The 19,421-nt window shown below is 37.8% G+C and overlaps 1 protein-coding gene across 4 annotated transcripts in view; it reads right to left on the reverse strand.

Annotated features, from left to right (window-relative positions):
• Positions 1–19,092, reverse strand: part of ARFIP1 (ARF interacting protein 1) — a 42,737-nt gene extending 23,645 nt beyond the window's left edge. For 2 of the 4 annotated variants that reach the window (XM_086464087.1, XM_086464086.1), the window contains exons 1-4: positions 19,064–19,092; positions 14,568–14,647; positions 9,778–9,879; positions 22–130 (exon numbers count right to left, since the gene is read on the reverse strand). In XM_086464087.1, coding sequence (XP_086320213.1) covers positions 22–130; positions 9,778–9,879; positions 14,568–14,645 — 289 coding nt within the window. In that variant the 5' untranslated portion in view covers positions 14,646–14,647; positions 19,064–19,092. Of the gene's footprint in view, positions 1–15; positions 131–9,777; positions 9,880–14,567; positions 14,676–19,063 lie in introns of those variants that run through there. The other 2 variants (XM_009959846.2, XM_009959845.2) reach the window with 2 other exon arrangements.
• Positions 19,093–19,421: the final 329 nt, after the last annotated feature.

A 19,421-nucleotide genomic window follows, 5' to 3' on the forward strand; every position in this document is an offset into this window, starting at 1 on the left:
ACAAAAAGCAGTTACATTTACCTGGAAATGGTCCTGCCTCAACAACTCCCTCTTTGGTGCTGTCAAAGCCATGAGATGTTATTTTGGTTTCAGAAAGTCCAAGACCAACTGGTAACGAACGTTTCAAGTCCTTGGAAATATTTGAATAAAAATGGAAAGTTAGTGTTCAAAAAAAGTTAAAAAGTGATTCTGTGTGACTATAATGAATACTTTTCACTAGCAGCTCTCAGACAGACAATTCTGCCTGGAATGTCTTTGCTGGTGTCACAGCATTCTACTGTGATGCACAAACAAAATAAACGAATGAGAAACACTAAGTATAGCCTGCATATTTATTCTAGATTTTTTTTTTTTATACTGATGAACAACTAGAATATCATGTCTTAGAAGAGTAGTTACCGAAGATGTGGCCCACAACATCATCTTATGTGGCCTGAAGCTGGTCCAAACAACCACATCAGTTTAATAATGTTTGCAGTTAAAAAACTGACAGGAGTACAGAATGATCTAAGCCTAAGAGCAGACAACATTTTACAAACCAAAACTATGGAAACAACTACCATAATGTTAAAGATTTAAAAAAAAAAAAAAAAAAAAATCACTCTAAGCAAGAAATAGCTTTAAAATTCACAGCATCCTTAGTTTCTACAAATAGCACATGAAACCTCTGTCGTGGAAGAAACATCCAGAAAGTCATCACTTCAGCAGCTTCCTTCTGAGCACCTACTCTACATCACAAGTGCTCACGGCCGTTTACTTCTCTTTTGCAACTCATTGTCTTAAAATTGCCCAAGATCACTTTGTTTAACTTTTGAGAGCTAGATTAACTACTACAACCAACGTTCAGGCAACTTAAGTTTTCACAGAAACCCAATACAGGCCTATTACTGAACTATAAATTCATACACCATAATCCACATACCATCTTACTGTCCATTTTTGCTACCTTACCCACCTCTACAAATAGCTCCCACAGGTTTCCTGGACTGTATTTCCAGCCATCTGATTGAAGTTTAAGCCTCTGGTGTTATTGAATATACATAGTGCTTTAAAAAAAGTTCATTTATTCAAAGCAATTTAAAACCACTAATTTTTATAAAGTAAAATAAATAAATAGTAAATAATTAGTAAGTAAATAAAAGTAAAAAGCGAGTGAAAAGTTACTCTGGACCTGAAAGCAAAACCGTAAAATACACTTACAAAAAACTAAGCACAAAGAAATTGGAAAACTGGCAGTTTCTGGAGTCAGGTATGCTTTCTTATCCCCTCTGCTTCCACAGAGGCAAAAAAAGATGAAAGAGTATGGAGGAGCAATAGTGAAATTTGTAGAGAAAAACCATACATAGCTTTAAGATGTCACCATCTGGACATGCACAGTAACTATTTATTATATATGCAATGCTTCTAATTACAAAGAAAACACAACCTTTAAAATCCAATCCATGTTTGACATATTACTGCAGTCACTGGATCCACAAACCAGAAGCAAGTTAGTGCATATGAATGATACTGCCTAGAGGCTCAGACTGTCAATCACATCCCCACAGACTTAGTTGTCTTTAGTTTAAGACAAACTCCTGGGAAGATGAAAAAAGGAAGAGCTACAAACATATGAATTCCAGCAGAACAGAAATCTTGTTCACATCAAGAGTCCAGGATGTCACTGCAGTCAGAGTAACCAATTCCTACAGCCATACATTCACTCACATGAACAGCCTATTTAATAACAGATTACGCTATATTTCTGTATCTGAAGCATTATACAAAAAAAAACAACAAAAAAGAAATAGCATGAACAACAAATAGTAGTCACATGCAGAACCTGATCTCACAAATTAAGCATATCACAAGATTGGATACATACTGTTTTCAGTCTTCACAACTGACTTAACACTGATGCTTCCATTTAAGTACTCGCAGTTGGTGGTATGATGGAAAGCCTTTGCTTCAACTTAGTTTAGCTAATAGACAGAGTCCATTTAACTAGGCACTAGGAGCTGAAAAAGCAGAGAAACTTGAAAAAGAATAACCAGGTTGCAGAGGAGAAGCAGCACTGATTTAACAAAAAGGACATGGCATCAATTTTTTTTTTCCTGAAGGCACCCTGGCACGTTGTATAGTTTACAGAAATATCTAAATCTGTAGCCAAACAAATGAAGACAGCTAACCTGCTTAAGCATGTTCATAGTAGGAATCTAAGCAATCATTTCTATTTAAGGTTAAAATGCACAACATCTGCTGCGTAAAGACAAAAGTTTAGATATAAATTTTAGCAATTGTACTATTTCCGTACATTCCACTTAACTCTAATTTGAAGCTAAACACAACCTGAACAAACTAAAGAGTTAAATCAGAATATTACAACACATCCTTCTCAAATAAAAAGCTGGTATTTGGATCACGAAAATTATTAAGATCTACAATTGTGCATATATACACATCAGGATTTTTTTTTTTTACGTAAATATATATCTATATGTACACAAACACATATTTGTTTGAAGAGATCTACACTTTTTTCATTGACAAAAAGACAAAGCTCAGTGTAAAAAACCCTTGCATTTAAACCTGTTTTTAAACACCTATATTACCCAGTTGAAAAATACCCTGCTGAAGAAAGATATCCTTGCATATCAATTCACCATTTGTTGATTTACACATGACCAGAACTGTCACCAAAATGTCAGTGATCATCAAAACACTACCTTTTTGTTTTTTATAAACATGCAAGTTACCATTCAGCCCAGACACACTTCTGCACGTAAACTTCAATTTTTAACATGTCTTTCTTGCAACTGATTATGCTTGCTTTTTTTTCCCCACACAAGCGCAGATAAACAAAAAAGCTACCCAAAAATCTGTAATCATTCTGACAAAGCAATTTATCCTTTCAATAATTTGCAAAGAGCAACGACTGAGGAACAGCCTTAGAGTAAGAAAAGACATGCACAAAACTTCACATTTAAGAGAAGGTATGATAGAACTTAGAGATTTTTAGAGTGGTAAGAAGGCAATGTAAATAGCTTTCTTTTTTGTTACCACCAAATGTAGGTTTGCTGTTACAATGCAGGAGCAACGACAGATTGCCCTACCACAACACAGTGATTATATTTTGACTACATATTGCTCTTCTAGCTAAGAGGAAGATGTTGATGATCAGAAGATCTGCTTTCAAACTCAGAAGTGATTTCCCCCCCTTTTCATATAAGGGAAATCAAGCCTTTAGAATTCATCAAAATCTGTTGATACATTTCAAAACCACTAATCTGTTAAGGGATGACCATCACACAAAAAACAGCTTCGTTCTTAATTTTCAATTGTATGAGGCCGAAGACCACTGCATGTTTATGCATTTATCATCTAAAATAAGAATTTTAATATTGTAACTTCACTGAGACCCAGGACTAGAAGTGTAAAGCCCCTACAACTCAGGAGGTTTGCAAGAAGTCAAAAGGTTGGATTACCTATCCCATTCTCAGCCACATAGCATGCTAAAGGCTCAAAGCAGCAAAAGCACGAAATATAGGTACACAGAACAGCTGTGCTGGCTTAGTTAGGTCTAGACAAGACAGTGCAAATCTATATTGTAGAGAGCATCTAAACCACTTTAACCCTTTGTTAAAATCCCATTTTAATTAGTTTAAATCACCATATTAAACCGAACATATTTTAGTAAGGTTAGCCTTATTTAGGTGACTAACAGGTATATTCATTAGTTTATGATACAGATCATCCAAATGAACCAGTATGAATTTTTGACATATCAATCCTGTTGAGACAGTAGACACAGCAAAGAAGTCGTTCAGAATGCATGTTTATGAAGGAATGTTGGCTAAATTACAAGACTATTTCCAAAACGATACTTCCCACCCATGCTATCCATAATAATCTAAAACAAAGAGGGTAAAGATACCAGAACTATATTGCTCATCAACCACCAGAAACCAACCTAGTTGAAAGTTAGAAACAAACCTAGTCAAAACTTCATACAAACTAAGCAGAAGCTCACTCACTCGAAGCATATTCAGTAGTCTCACTCACTTTGCGGAGACTTAGTAGAAACTAAAGAGCAAGTACTAATTGTATTAATTTCTTTGTTAGCCAGTCCATTATTAATGCATGACTAAGCATTACCTTTTGCTTAGTACCAACAGCAAGTTTAACAGATACAGTTTTACTTGCCTTTACTATCTTGAATAAAGGTATTTTAAAAACCTCACATCACCAGCCACTTCAAGGAGTCCATTAAAAGTGGAGCAACTAAAGTAGGAACAATCACACACATTTATTTTTTAATGATGAATGACATTCTAAATAAAACTACTCAAGTTACCTTCAGGAAAAATTTGCAACACATCTGATTGTAACGTTCACTGTTTAAAGTTTTAAAGATTACAAGTCTCATGAAACAAATGTTATGTAGACAGACATAACATCTACCCAGTAAGATAACTGGCTCAGAACTTTAACTTCTTGCCCTAATTTGTGGGCAAGTGGAGGTCCTTGTACATATTCAGCATTTTCTTCTCTTTGCCCTATTATATCACTCAGCTCCTATCTTCCATTAATTAAGCCACTAGATACTCACAATAATATAAATTCAAGCATAAAAACAAATGGGAGGAGAGCTGAAGGGTCTAATCTACGCTGAAGTGGCAAACAACACGGACTGACATTTCTTCTATTCTCCAGTACGTTGCTTTTCACTCAGAAGACCCTTTCTTCTACTACATCCTTTTGACTTACTAATGTCATACTACAATCTGGTTTTAAACTAGTTTCCCTTCTACTCTCACCATTCATATTTTTGGTTTTTAAGACTCTATGAAGCAGATCTCTCAGCAACAAAAAGAAAGACTGGTCTTTTTTGTTTCATCTCCTAAAACCAGTTTTCTAGAACTGACACACAGAAACATATTTTAAATCTGTCTACATTAATTGAAGTACAATTGCCAAAAGTGAAATCTAATTATGCCAGTCAACATAGCAAAACCGAAGAGATGAACTCTGACGTTTCAGGTAGAATGTGAGCAACAAGGCTCAAAGGCAAGACAAAAAAAATAATTGACCTTATCTACTTGTGCAGCCTGGCAATAAAATTACAGAACAGAATACCGAACTGCACTCAGATTCATCAGGTCCCAGCGCTTATTTTGCAATTCTAATAAGATAAATTGAAGACTCACAATAAAGTTAATTTATCTTTTGCAGCCTGAAGTTTATTACTGGTATTATATACACGTTTAATAACCGTTTTGTCCCCATAAGAGTACAAGAGGCAGGAGAAGAGATTCTATACTTAAAATAAAAGGAAACAATTGGAACAACAATTTCAGAGACACAGACTGATAAGAACTTCATATAGATTTTGTACCATAGTTTAAACATAACAAATGGCTTACAGCTGCCTGAATACCTTTACAGGCAGACCAAACAGGTTTCTTGATTAATTTATTCCTATGCAGCTTTCACACCATATGGCATGTTACTAAATTAGGAATAATATACTTCCTTACTCCTTCCCACAGCCCTCAGCTCCCAATCCCCTCAGTGACAGTAAAACACCACTAGTCTAACCCCATAATTAGAATAGCATGGGAGGAAAACTGTTCTAGGAGTCAGGGATAAGTGACATAAACCAGTGAAGAACATAAACAAGCAAGACCTTTTTGTATGTTGAGTTTTCTTGTAAAAAGTAGTAAGAAAAACACGTTTGATTAGGAAATGCTGCAGTCCTCTGTTAAGACAGACTAACAAACATCGGCAAACTGTTCTTTACACCAAGTTTTTAAAGCTCAAGCGAGTTCCAACAGAGCTTGGAGAGCTGAAAAAGCACTGGGTCAAGCTTTTTCGTAATGAAAGGACATAGACATTTCATTCAATGATGACTGAAGCTACAGCCTTTTTTAGTTAAAAAAAGTTTCCATCCATCGTATGGGCAAGACAAAACTTGTCAGAATTCCACAGGCATCTCTTATTATTACAAACAAGACAGAATCAGAATGTAACAGCATATTTCTGAATAAGACTTTACAGTTAGGCAAACACTTAAGTTACCTTATAAACATGCTTTTGACTTTTTACTTAAACATAAGGAAGGAAGAAGATATATCAAGTCATGCTATATTACATTCCCACAAGACTGGAACTAATATGCTTCCTTCTGAAATTTTATTATGGCACTGCATTGCCTTGCAAACTTACAATACTTCTCATGCTTGAGTACATACAAATACTGCATCTGGTAGAAAATAAATGTGCATTTTCATGCCTGAGCAGCTTATGGATGAGGTCTGATGGAAGTACTAAACAGAACACAAGTCCAGAGGAAAGTTTAGTTTTGTAATTAAAGAACCCTGAAGAAAAGGTTGTTCAATTACCTCTTTACTCAGTCTATCAAAAATATACAATCAAGGCTGCTCAAGTGTTTGTCACAAAATAGCTGTAGAAGCCCAAATGAAAAATACAGGATAAATGATGTTTTATTGTTTACATCTGAATTGTACAACACCTAGCTGAACAGCCCCCTGACCACTACAATAAAAAAAACAAGAGAGTAAAACAACCTTGTTCCCCAGCTTCCCAAGAAGGCGTAATTGAAATCAGTATATTGAATTTTGAGTGCTCTAAACTCTGCTGTGGTCACATACTCTTACTGAGCACTGTGGTAACAGCACAACTTAAAGCAGTAATGGTTTCTTGCCCCTTTCTTAAGTGACCTCCTAAAAATCAGTACTTGGTTTGTCACTTCCACAAGTCGATAGGAAAAAAGACCCTTGAAAACTTGGCACAGAATTTTTGTGGTGCAATGCATATTGCCTTAGGTTAAAACAAAAAATTACCTGGCAAGGAAAAAAAAGAAAGAGTAGCATTAAGCATTAGAAATAACAAACACAAAGCAAGATGAACAGAAGCTAAATATCAGAATTTAAGACTAACAGATTAGTAAACAGACCTAGATGTTAATTCCAAGAAGTTTGTTTATTTTGTTTATAAGAAGCCCTGATCATCACATATTCAGAGTTTAGGTCACACATGCAGGTGTTAACTCGTACAAGACAGTTCAAAAAAATATCTGAAGTGCACTTCATCTTCATTGATCTCAGAATAAGCATTGTGAAAATAATTAAGCAGCAAACCCAACTATTCTTGTATAGTATAAATTTTCTGCAAGTCAACCAAATATTTGACCCATTTTTGTGGAAGTTTTGAAATAGTTGACTCCAAGCCAGCAAAATAATTAGCATGCCAGCAAAAACCTACTTCAACTTTTGTATGTGGGCATAGACAAAAACCACCTTAACATTTCAACTTTCCACAGCAAATAGTGATTAAATAGCAAATTGCGACTGAACAAGGGTTCTGACCTAGTCAGCAAGAGTGCAAGTTTCATTTACCGTAACTAATAAATAAGTATCGGATGCCCCACACTGAAGAAGCAATCATTACATAACGAAAAGATGACTTAAGACAGCAGTCAAGTCACAGCAGTATCAAGGTCACCAGCCTTAAAAATAGTAAATCTGTTTCTCTGCTTCCAGGTGAAACTCAATTCATTACCCCTTCAAGGTGTATTTTTGTTGCCACCCCCCTCCCCAGCCACAGGTACATCTTCATGAAAATTTAGTTTTAACTTTATTTCATTAAACATTGTTCTAATTTTTCCATTATGTTACTGGTAGATCTTCATTGAATGACAAATCTTCAGAAACATAACTCTTCCCTCATTGCAGTGCTATTCATTAAAAAAAAAAATCATGGCCCATTCAGCAGTAGAAAAATGCCCAGTAATAACTACAGTATTTTTTAATAAGAGCTCCAATACTGATGCATTTCCACCTCATGAAGTTTTATATTTTTTTTTTTTTTTTTACAGCCATGCTCACTATACAGCTACCTTGCAATCAGTCACATGGTCTCAGATGTTGTCTTCAGGATGTATTTTATTTTTTAATATTTTAAAATACATATTTTACATATTTAAATAACATTTATTTATAACGATAAAATAATAAATACATGTTTAAAACTATACTTTAAATATATATATTTAAATGCTTGATTTCCTGTTTTATGAATAAAATTCCTGGATTAAAACCCAATATCCTCAAGGCTTAGAATCAGTAATTAGAAATGTACATACTCGATTGTGCATTACAGAGCACCCAATAGTTTATACTATTTAACATTCAGAAAAAACTTGCCACTACTAATATACCTTTCATACAAAAAACTTATTGCAATATGCAGTATTTGCTTCAATTTTTTTAAATCAATTTTAACAATAGTTTATCATCTTTGAAGTAGGTTTCCATTAAAGCTAAAATCAGAAGAGAAAGTTAGGCAGGTGTTTATTTTACCAATATTCGGGATGTACATGTAATTTGTTTTTAAACTTATGAAGGTTTCCCCCTCTAATCAGCATTTTAGTAGGACACAATAAAATGTTGGAAGTTCCACTCAGTATTTCTTTTAGAAACAACCCTGCACTGCAAGTCAGCATGGGACTGTCAAAGCTTCGAGATTTCCTTAAAATCTAAGTCTCAACAGATACCAAATAAATGTGGATAATTAACTAGTCTTCATATTTCCAACTGAAAAGCAAAATCAAAATAAAAGTAAAGAAAACCAACCCAAATTCCATAAACTATACCATAGCACCCTCTGCTGGACAGCCAAACGCAAGTAGAACTGATCATAGAATATTTCAAGGTTAAAGGAAAGAATTCAAAATTTCAGACAGATGATTATGGAAGTATAACTTCTTTTTCAACATACAACAAATAAGATGGATTCTGATACATCTCATCTACATAGCATACAACAATACAGTGGTATTTTTTCAGTTTCAACATAAGAAAAGTTACTTCTCTCCCGTTTATAACATCAAATCAGAACACAGAATCATAGAATCGTTCAGGTTGGAAAAGACCTTTGAGATCATCGAGTCCAACCATCAACCCTACTCTACTAAGTACAACCCCAAACCATACCTCCAAGCACCAGATCTAAACGACCTTTACACACACTAAGGGATGGTGACTCAATCACCTTCCTGGGCAGCCTAGTCCAATGTCTGACAATCCTTTCAGTGAAAAAATTTTTCCTAATGTCTAGTCTAACCCTACCCTGGTGCAGCTTGAGTCTGTTCCCTCTTGTTCTATCATTAATTACCTGTGAGAAGAGACCAGCACCTACCTCTCCACAATGTCCTTTCAGGTAGCAGTGGAGAGCAATAAAGTCTCCCTTCAGTCACCTTTTCTTGAGACTAAATAGCCCCAGTTCCCTCACAATGACCTTTACTTTTAAGCCTAACACCCCTTAGAAGTAGCTTGCCTGAAACAATTTGATACTTCTTCACAAAAAAAAAATTAGGATTTGGTAACCTGAATTTATAGGACCTGTCAAGTCTCATTTTTAAAAATGCTTGCTGTCCTGTTTTATGAATAAAATCATCAGATTAAAAAAAATCAGTATCCTCAAGGATCAGAGACAAGAATGTAGAAGCACATACACTTGGCTGTGCATTACAGAGCACCCAATTCTTTACTCTATTTCATGTTCAGAAATATTTGCCACTACTAACATGTCTTTTATCCAAAAAAGATTATTGCAATGTGCAATCATATTATGTTATGTCAACTTTAATAATAATTTATGAGCTTCAAAGGAGTTTTTCTATTAAAGCTCTAGAAAACTATGTCAAGTGAAGATTGCTATGCATTGCAGTATAACTTTAACAATGGTACCTTGTTAGACAGCAAAGAAAATTCTTACCCTGTTAAAGCTGTGCTCATGAGAATCTTCCAGCTGTCCATTGCTAGTCACAGGAATTTCTGCTGCTGAATTTTTGGGAGACTCTTGAGCCATCGCACCTTCCTATAGTATAAGATGAAACAGGTTAGCATTTGTCTTAAATTTCCAGTGAGTGATCTATATGAAAATATTTGATGCATTTGTTTCATAACAGTTGATTTTATTTCAAACTCCTATTGGTAATATTCTGATATACTAGGTCTGTATACGTTCATTTAATCACACACCAAAATCACACTAATATGCTAGCACAGCTCAGACAGAAATAATTTAAAGCTTCAAGATCTAAGAGAAAACAAACACTAAAATTTAACCCATTGATACGGGGATGGTGGGGTGTCAGACAAATGAGACATGTAGGGGCAGGCAAATATTTTCTATGCACACTTGACCCTTAAGAGTAGTTCACGTATCTCAAACTATCAACAAGGTGAGCTTGGCTAAAAAAAAAATTGTACTAGCTAATGATCAGCAAGAAATATTAGAGAAGTGCAATGAGTTTAATCATGCGTTACAAAAGTGAAGTAACTTTAAAATAGTTCAACTTGCTTCTTATTTTATCATAATATAGTGCCACCTTCTGACTAAACCGTTGGTATGCAACTCATTCAGTCAACAGCATTGAATCTAAAGAGAAATGCAGGAACAAGAACTTAAATACACAAACACAATTCAAGAATCAAAGTTAGTTTCAAAAATGCAGCTGTGTTATGAACAGCAGCAGCAGCTGTGACACCACTGCTTTCAAGAATGACCTAAGGTATAACTTAGAAGAGACATTCCCAGAAGAAATGCACACAGTTTCCAAGCACCTGAAGAGGGAATGGCACCCTAGCACTCTCCCAAACTAAGAGAAACTGAAACTTTTGGCCCGCTCAGAAAGTTACCCCTAGCTCTGCCAGACAGCTTCACTAGTCAGCTAAAGTGTAAACAGCAGAAAAATCAACACACAACCAAAGCGATAATTGTCCAGTTACTTACATAAAAGCTGTCTGAAGTCTTCAAACCAGCCCGTGCACCCGTGCAAGACTGGCAAGACACGGTACACCATCAATGGGTACTTGAGAACAGGTGCTTGCTTCCCTTAAAGCTCCTAAACCATCAAAATGAACCAGCTCTTTTCAGGCAAAGGGTCAGGAAGAAGCCCCATTTGAGATGAGGCTGAAGTACCAGCAGCTTCTCCAACCACACGTGAAGCTTTTACAGGATATCCACACAATACACAGATTTTGCTGGTACTTACTCAGGATCACCTGCATCATTCTTAATTGGCAACATCTTCTGTCATACCCCATTGCTAATATTTTCCCCACTTTCACCTACCACCACGTCATTTACATTAGTAAGCTTGATTTCCTTAGTAAACTTTGAGGTCCCAATCTTTTTTCCTAACTAGTCACCACCTGTGGGCTCCAATAAACATGCTCCTCTAGCTCCAGATCGCTTTCAACGCTATGTTACCATAACTTCCTCCAAAGACTGTAAATTACTGACACTTCACCTCTGTTGGTCTTTTGAAGCAGAGCTCACTACTCGAACTTTATTTGGTATCTCCAAAATCCAATTTACATTTCTGAAAGTGTAATAAGCGTCTTCAATTAGCAGCATAAAACCAGAAGTCCATCAAACTCTGAGTAAATGCTGCTTTGTACCCATACAGAGGACAGAAAGAAAAAGGCCAAGGACAAGCCACTCTAAGAACCATACATATGAACTACAGTCCATGGGTGCACACTCATAAAACGCCATCTGAGGTGATACATTTTCCCCTTTTGAGGATCAAGACTTTCCCTACAACTAATGTAACAAAAATGAATTGAAAGCTACTCTGTCAAAAATAGTACTTTATGAAACACTTCCCTAAAATGAGAAGCTAAACATTTAGGCACAGCTTTTGAAAAAATTCTAAATACACAGAGAACAGATTTCAAACCATTTAAGAAAAAAAGTCGATGTTCGAGAAATTCAAGAAAAAGTGACTCTATAACATACTAACTTACACCATCAACCCCCCTCATTTAGGATACTCATTTAGTAAATGCCTTCTTTCAGCACTGGGAAGGAAGAGCTAACATGCCATATATTCCCATTGGCCTAGCATACCAAACTCTCCACACAGTCCAGTCTTCACCCACAACTAGAACACAGAACAGCTTTTTTTTGGGGTCATTCTTCATGAATGAGAAAAAACTCAAAACTTAGAGCCTTTAAGTAAATGTAAATATTGAAGCCCACCAAAAGGTCTGTTTATTTTATCAGTACTTTTAAAACAGTAATTTGTTTCATTTCATAGAATATAGAATATCTCAAGTTGGAAGGGACCCATAAGCGTCACAGAGTCCAACTCCCTGCTCCTCACAGGAGGAGCTCCTATACAGCATCATTAGATCAAATGTTTAGGTACTTGCCGTATCAGATTTTAATTTAGCAAATCTGTCCAATAGCTTAAGCTTCTTAAGCTTGCTCTAAATCTCACATCTGCTTAAAATCCAAGACTGCTAGGAACTATACTTTTACTTGACACAGTAAAGTGAGGTATTTTTCAGTAGTATCGAAGTACTGAAATGTTAGCACAGGCTAAGGTAGCTATTGCTGTTCTTTCTGCAAATTATCAGAAAACAGAGTGTCAAGGGGAAGTCTGTACTGTCAGGGGACACACTTTGTTTGGCAGGGATCACAAACAAAACTGCATCTCCAAATTTAATTAAAGGCAAAACAAATACTTGCCTTGGGTGCTTTTCATCAAGAACCTCCAATCATTTTGCTAATATTGTACAATGATGTATGTTTATGCATTTATTCAGAGATATACAGGCTCAAACATATGCACACCTGTCTCTAGTAAATACATACATTAGGAAACAAAAATTCATCAGCTTCTCTGGACAACTTTTGAAATCTAAGATGATCTAGAAGCAAATCACATATTTTTTAGGCATTCTTACTTAAGTCAAATCTATGTATCAGGTTCAAAGAATGCAAAAAATTACTCGCTAACTTTAGTTTCATGTTATGTTTGAATTAACACACCATTTTCCAGTGCTAAAAGGAGGACGTTTCACCACTGCCACACCAGTGTCCCAACTCCCAGCCACTCACCAGACTGCACATAAACACACTCAACTCACTAGCCTAGGAACAGACCTTTTCCCAGGTTAATTTTCCACAGTTTCAGTGAGCTGAATCAGTTTGCAATGAGGTCAGACAAGCACCAAAGACATGAAATGAGCAGCTGAAAAACAGCTTATTTGGCTCAGCCATAAGAAGAAATCACCATCTGAATTTTGGTCAACAGTCTAAGCTAGTATAGCTTCCAAAAGCAAGTCCTTACCCTTTTTCCTGCCCTTTACCCCTAACTCTTCCCCCCATCAGCTTTCTCCATTCCCCTACCTCTTCCCTGGGCCAGAACAACGTATTTGTACAGCAAACAAGATTGCGGAAACACTGCAGGTTAAAAGAAGGTGACCTATGCCCAAAAAGGGGATGGGCAATTTTTCCACTCAAATCAGTTCTCCAAGACAGTTCATCACACAGCTTCAACACTTGCTGTCTATGAAACAGAGTGGGCAATAATGCAGTAAGAAACTACTGAGAATGACGGACTGCTCCTGGCCACAGCATCAGCTTACTTCAGCAGTGCAGTATTTCAAAACACTAACTGTAGGCTACTACCAAAACCAGCAGCCATTTCTCTTTACCTCCAGATGCATGTTCCTGCAACCTCACGCAATCATGGTAAGCATACTGTTCTGAGAGAAAACTAAACCACCAAACCACAACAGTATTTCTATTGAAACAGCAAGTATGATTGCTGAATTAAGTGTCCCCTTGGCAAATGTAGCCCAAAGCTGATCTAAACTAAGTATATATAAAGAAACTGCAACCTCAAAGGAAAATTTATCATATGTAGGAATAGCCTAAAGAAAATCTAAAGAAGTTCCTAAGTCTGTATTGATGCATTGATGACATACACACTACAAAAAAATCACAAAGTCTCCATTAGACATTTTATTTAGAAAAAAATACATTCATCCCTTAATAACTTAATCACTATTTTCTTCGCCCATGTCTGTTTACAAACATTGGATCTGGAGACAGGCTAAATATCTGTGGAATCACTATTCTGTTTTTATGAGAAGTTTAAAACAACTCACTAGCACTAAAACTCTAATAGTGATAAAGTCAGCATCATCTTTTTTCATTCTTACTCTAGAACAGTCAGGGAAATGTCTACATTTCTAAAACAGCCTCCCAAACACATCTGATTGGCTAAGTATTATTGCAAACCTTTGGAATTTGTAATTTTAAAAGTCACAGACTTCTCCACAAAGAAGGTACAAGCTGTATCTTCTCCCCCCCCCACAAAAAAAAAAAAAGATTCACCACTCCAGCAGCAGATAGAATGCCTTGTTATGGCAAGGTTACACCAAGATTGCTGCCTTTTAAAATACCAACCCTTCCTTCCTGCAGTACTTACACATTTCAGACTCTACCATGTCTAAAACTATTCAACTTACAAAACAAACACCACAGCACAGCAACAGACTACTGGTTGAAGTAACCCTTTGTTATGACTTAATAGGATTGCTCTTAATAGTGTCTCAAAACCAACCCCACCCACTCAAGATAACGGACATGAACTCATATCCCCATACTAACTTCACTGTGCTATGCACATAAGAATTTTTGGCAGTCTGAAACTGTTGCTGGGATTGGTTGATTTTACACTAATATAACTATCACCCAATCACCTCAGAGTCAGACTGGATCTCTTCTGCAGCTGGATGAGATTCATCAAGTGTTGTGGATTCATTGCTGTGTTCTGACATACCTGAAAATAAAATAGGTTTGGCATGCATTAATTGATGTGAAAGGAGCTGGATGTTGCACCTTACAGAAACCGAAGTAAGTTCTCAGAAAACATTTATTTTAACAAGTTCTCTAAAGCAAAGAGAAACCTCCCTCTTTCGATGGTGACCAGGTCTTTAGCTCTCCAAAATTTAACCAAGACTAGGAATACAGCCTAGCATAAGCTTCCTTTGCCAAAGCAACCTTCCCTGCACAGATGGCTATGCTTGCAACATAAAACCCAGAAGTCAAACGAGGTTCTTTAGCTGATATTTACTGTCACCTGCAACAATACACTGACTGTATCCTACTATTGCAGAGATCACAATTTTGTCAAAACATCAGATTTATCCAAACTGACTTTTTTTTTTTTTTGCAAGTTTATATTGATGCTAAGCCACTGGAACCTAGTAAGATGTTCAGTCTGTTATGAAGCAGAATCCCTTTCATTTTATTCTCAAAAAAAAAAAATCTCTCCTACAGAGGCAAAGAAAGTCAATAACACTGAGCACAAGCACAAGAAACCAACCCTGTGATTATAGCGATCATGAAAGATAAGTTACATACCTAATATAGCTTAAATAAGAGAGCTATATGCATTTGATTTCAAATAGCTGGTAACTACAGGTGACACTGCAATTCACTCAGCTGTTTGAGAGGAGGAGACAACCACTCATTAAAAATTAAACACAGTCTGTCAGTATTGAGTATATTCACACATGACTTCAGTTCATTAAGCCTTGCACCATTTTATACATGTTCAGCCACATACCAGATTAAGAAAAATTATAGAGATCACTATTTATACTTATATTGTATTTCAATCTCCTAAACTATAAAACATTTTAATTAAAGCAAATAATTAATAAGGTTAACAGCTCACATGACAAGGGAAATAAAATAAGGACACAAAGGCTGAGAAACTGAATCATCTAGATAATCTAGATCATATTACACCACATTACCTGTTACTTTACTTTGGAAAACCAAACATGTAAAATAAGATATTTTCTCCAGAAAAACAATTAATTCAGAGCTATCACTGATTGAAGCTGGATTTTTCTCCACCAACACAAAATTCCTGTTGAAGTAATTAAGAAAGGTATAACTTCTTTCCATGTATCTTTTCTTAATTTTCTATAATTCTTTTGAATATGAAAGACTGTACAGCAGAGGTGCTGTTTTCCCACACGGTTCTGTCCAAACTCTGCTTGTGGTTGAAAAGAACCTCCATGCTTAACAGCTTATTTCTGAGTAGATAAAAAATTTCCATTACGGACAAGAAGACTAAGTGCAATTCCTTTGCTCTGTTGGTTAAACAAGAAGCTAAATTAATCTTGCACTGCAGTCCTAATCAAGACAATCTGTACCTCAGTTCTACCACATTAGTGATCCTGGAGTTAGGTTTGTACCTCACGTACAAAGTTACATATCATGGTAATGCAGTTTAAAACTACTAAATGCTCTAAGCAGCAAAACTATTTTCTTGATAGCCTTAAGACTTTTAATAACCATGAGCCATCTCACAAACCCTTGTAGAAGACACTGGGTAAAGACAAATAATTCAATTTTTAAAATCCAAATTAATTCACCATTTGTATTACAACCTCCCCCACAGCAGTTTTTTTTTGTATAGCATTCTTTTTCTGCAAGCAGTATCAACACTTTCAACACAGCTCTGCAGGATCACACTGACCAACTTTAAAACATGAGTAGGGGAAAATTTGTAAAAAGTTTAACTGCACATTCTAATTTAACTACAGAATTCCCTAATGATTGCTTCTACAGCAAAAAAGCAAGTAGATGTAAACATCAAATGCTGGATGTAAAGACTACAACCTTCTACATGTTTATGAAGACTCAGAAGTTAAGATGCTCATGTGAAATTGTGGCAAAAGAGACATCTACATACATATACTACTCATATTTAAGGTTCCATTACAGAAATGCATATAGACTTTTATATCTCAGTTGTTCCTGATTTTCTCTTGCAGGTGTCAGAGGAAGGGCTGTTCCTTGTAAGAGTATAAATTCTGCATTATCAATTATTTTTTCACTAAAGCAGCCGTGACTTTAGAACATGCTAAGGTGACTGTTCAGTATACCAGGACATTTGTTACCATCAGCTGCAATTACAACAATTCTGAGACATTCTACTTGGAAAAAACATGCCTGATCCATATTCTGACATTAATTTAAGCCTGAAACCCTGCCTTCATCACTCCTGCCCCTCTGGATTTTCATTTTTTTTCCCCACTAGATTCTGCAAATCCACACAAATACTGCACCAGAGTAGAACAGAGGAGACAGAATACACTGAGAATCTTCCCGTCATAGCAAAGCCACCTTAAATGCACATCAGATTACAGCCTCAGTCACTTTAAGTTCTGCTCACTGTAAATAAAACTGCAGAATTTTTAAGTCCTGGGGATCTATATATCACTTCTTCAACTGGCAAAGTAAAAAGCAAAGCAAAAACTTACAAACAACATACTAAGCTTCCTCTAGGATGAAGACTTCAGAGATATTTAAACGATTATAATTAGTGGTTATAACAGCATACTTACAGACTTTTCATAAAAAAGGCAAATTCATATTTGCTTATTCATGCAAATATGAATTAACATAAATTCGTTTTGATTAAGGGGTTTATTCTTAGCATAGTTACATTACTTCAGTAAATGACTTATGGTCTCAGAAACGAGAACCATGGCGTTCTCAACAACCACATCTGCTTTTCTAAGTAGGATGCATTGGCTCCTTTACTTCAGTTTTTCCTCTTAAATTAATTGCCACTAAGGTAAAAGCAAGACATCTTCTGTCCAGATAAAGCTTATTACACACTTTTATTGTTGTCTTATCACTCCACTGCACAGATAAGCAATAAAAGTTTTTGCAACACTGCAGAAAATGCAAGTACTGGTGGAAAAGAATGATTTAACACATATTTTCTTAATTTCAGTTTCTAACTAAGAACACTAACAGTAATTCTCATTAAGATCAATTGCTTTTTAAAAAGAATTTAAAGAACTATATTAAACACTTTCTGCTGCAATCACACCATAGTTTACTCTTTATGCTCTTGAATTTGCTGGCTGCTCCACTTGCAAGATCTAATTATGCTTGAAAGTTGCAAGATGCAATGGAGATAAGCACTAGAGAACAGGGCTGCCACTAACTTCTCCAGTCCCTACTCCAGGTCAATCTGCCCCTAAGTGCTTTAACACTCTGCTCATCTCCAGATTAGTTAAGGCATGGGCTCCCATTAATGTTTCAACTTCTACCAAAACAGAAAGAAGCAGCTGATAAAGATACTGCCTCAGCTTCCAATTTTTCCAAGCTAATGTTCTTCTGCATTACTTATTCCTTCCTTTTTAACTGTGTGTGTACATACATATATGTACACAAACATACATATGATTCAGACAGCCACTCAGTTTTGGAGTTTCACTGATCAAATGACACCCTTCCCCAGCCCTGCAAAAGAACCCTTCTGTTATCTTTTCTATGAGAATCAACACTTAGATAAAGCCACTGACTGCAAGTGCTAACTTCTCACTACCAGTTCCACCAAGCGTAAGCAGCACACCCTAGACACTGAAATTACATCCAGTTCAGTGGATGCAAGATGAAAGGCTGTGAGGGGGCTTCCGTTAAAAAAGATGAGTCAGAGATGTACTGTAAGGAATGCTGGAAGCATTCCTTCTAGTTTGTAAACAATACCAGATGCAACACCTGCTTGTCATGCACCACCACAGTGTTTCCATGTTTTAAGAATAGTAAGCCAGCTGCAAAAGACAAATTGAAACACTTAAAACAGTAATTGTCAGGGCGTGGAATTATTCCCAGGGGCACGAAATTTATGCAGTATCTACAGTTTTCCTCCTCCACCAAACGAGTTCCCTTTCTCTCACGTGAAACCCACCTTCTACCAAGCTCAGGCTCTGCCCTCCCTCTCTGGGTGCCCACAAACCCTGAGCAGAGACCCTGCTGTGAACCTCACAGAGAGGAGAGGCAGACCCCAACCCGCACGGCACTCCCGACCCCTACGGCAAGGGCACCCGCCGGCACCCGGGGCGGCGGGCAGGACAAAGCGGGCGGGGGCAGCCCCCAGGTGGGCCCCGGTGGAATCTGTGGGCTGCCCCCACGCCGCCGACTGGCCCAGCCGCCCGCTGCCCGCACCCACGGGCTGCCGGGGAGGCCGAGGAAGCGGAGGCCGTTCCCGCGGTGCGACACGTAGGACGGGTCGAAGCGCACGGTGAGATGCGGCCTTCCCCGTCCCGCCGCAGCGACCCCCGCGCCGGGCTGGGCTGGGCCCGATCCGACCCCGGGCACCAACGGCCTGTCCCGGCCCCGGCCCCGGCCTCAGCCTCGGCCTCGGCCTCGCCCCGGCCCTCACCTGCCGGCGGCGCTGCTGCGGCCCTGGGGGCGTCGTGCTGAGGGGGGAGGGAGGGGGGGAAGGAGGAAGCCGGGTGGGGCGGCGCCGGTGTCCCCTCTCCAGCTTTATTTTCTTCCTTCTCCGGTACTAGCAGGAGCCGGAAGCGCCTGGCCGGAAAGGCGGCTGCCGGGGAGGTGCAGCGGGCAGCGGCCGCTCTAGGCTGCGGCGCTGCGTGTCTATGGTCGCTGCCCGGCCGAGCCGTAGCCATAGCAACCGGAGCCGGGGCCGTCCCTCCTCTCCCGCTGGCGTCGAACCTCTGCTACCGCCCGGCGGAGGCCTCTGGGGGGGCGGCCCTGGTCTCGGGGGGCCGAGGGGGTGC

Source organism: Leptosomus discolor, chromosome 4 (assembly GCF_034619465.1).
Source record: "Leptosomus discolor isolate bLepDis1 chromosome 4, bLepDis1.hap2, whole genome shotgun sequence".
In the NCBI taxonomy this organism is placed as follows: Eukaryota; Metazoa; Chordata; class Aves; order Leptosomiformes; family Leptosomidae; genus Leptosomus; species Leptosomus discolor.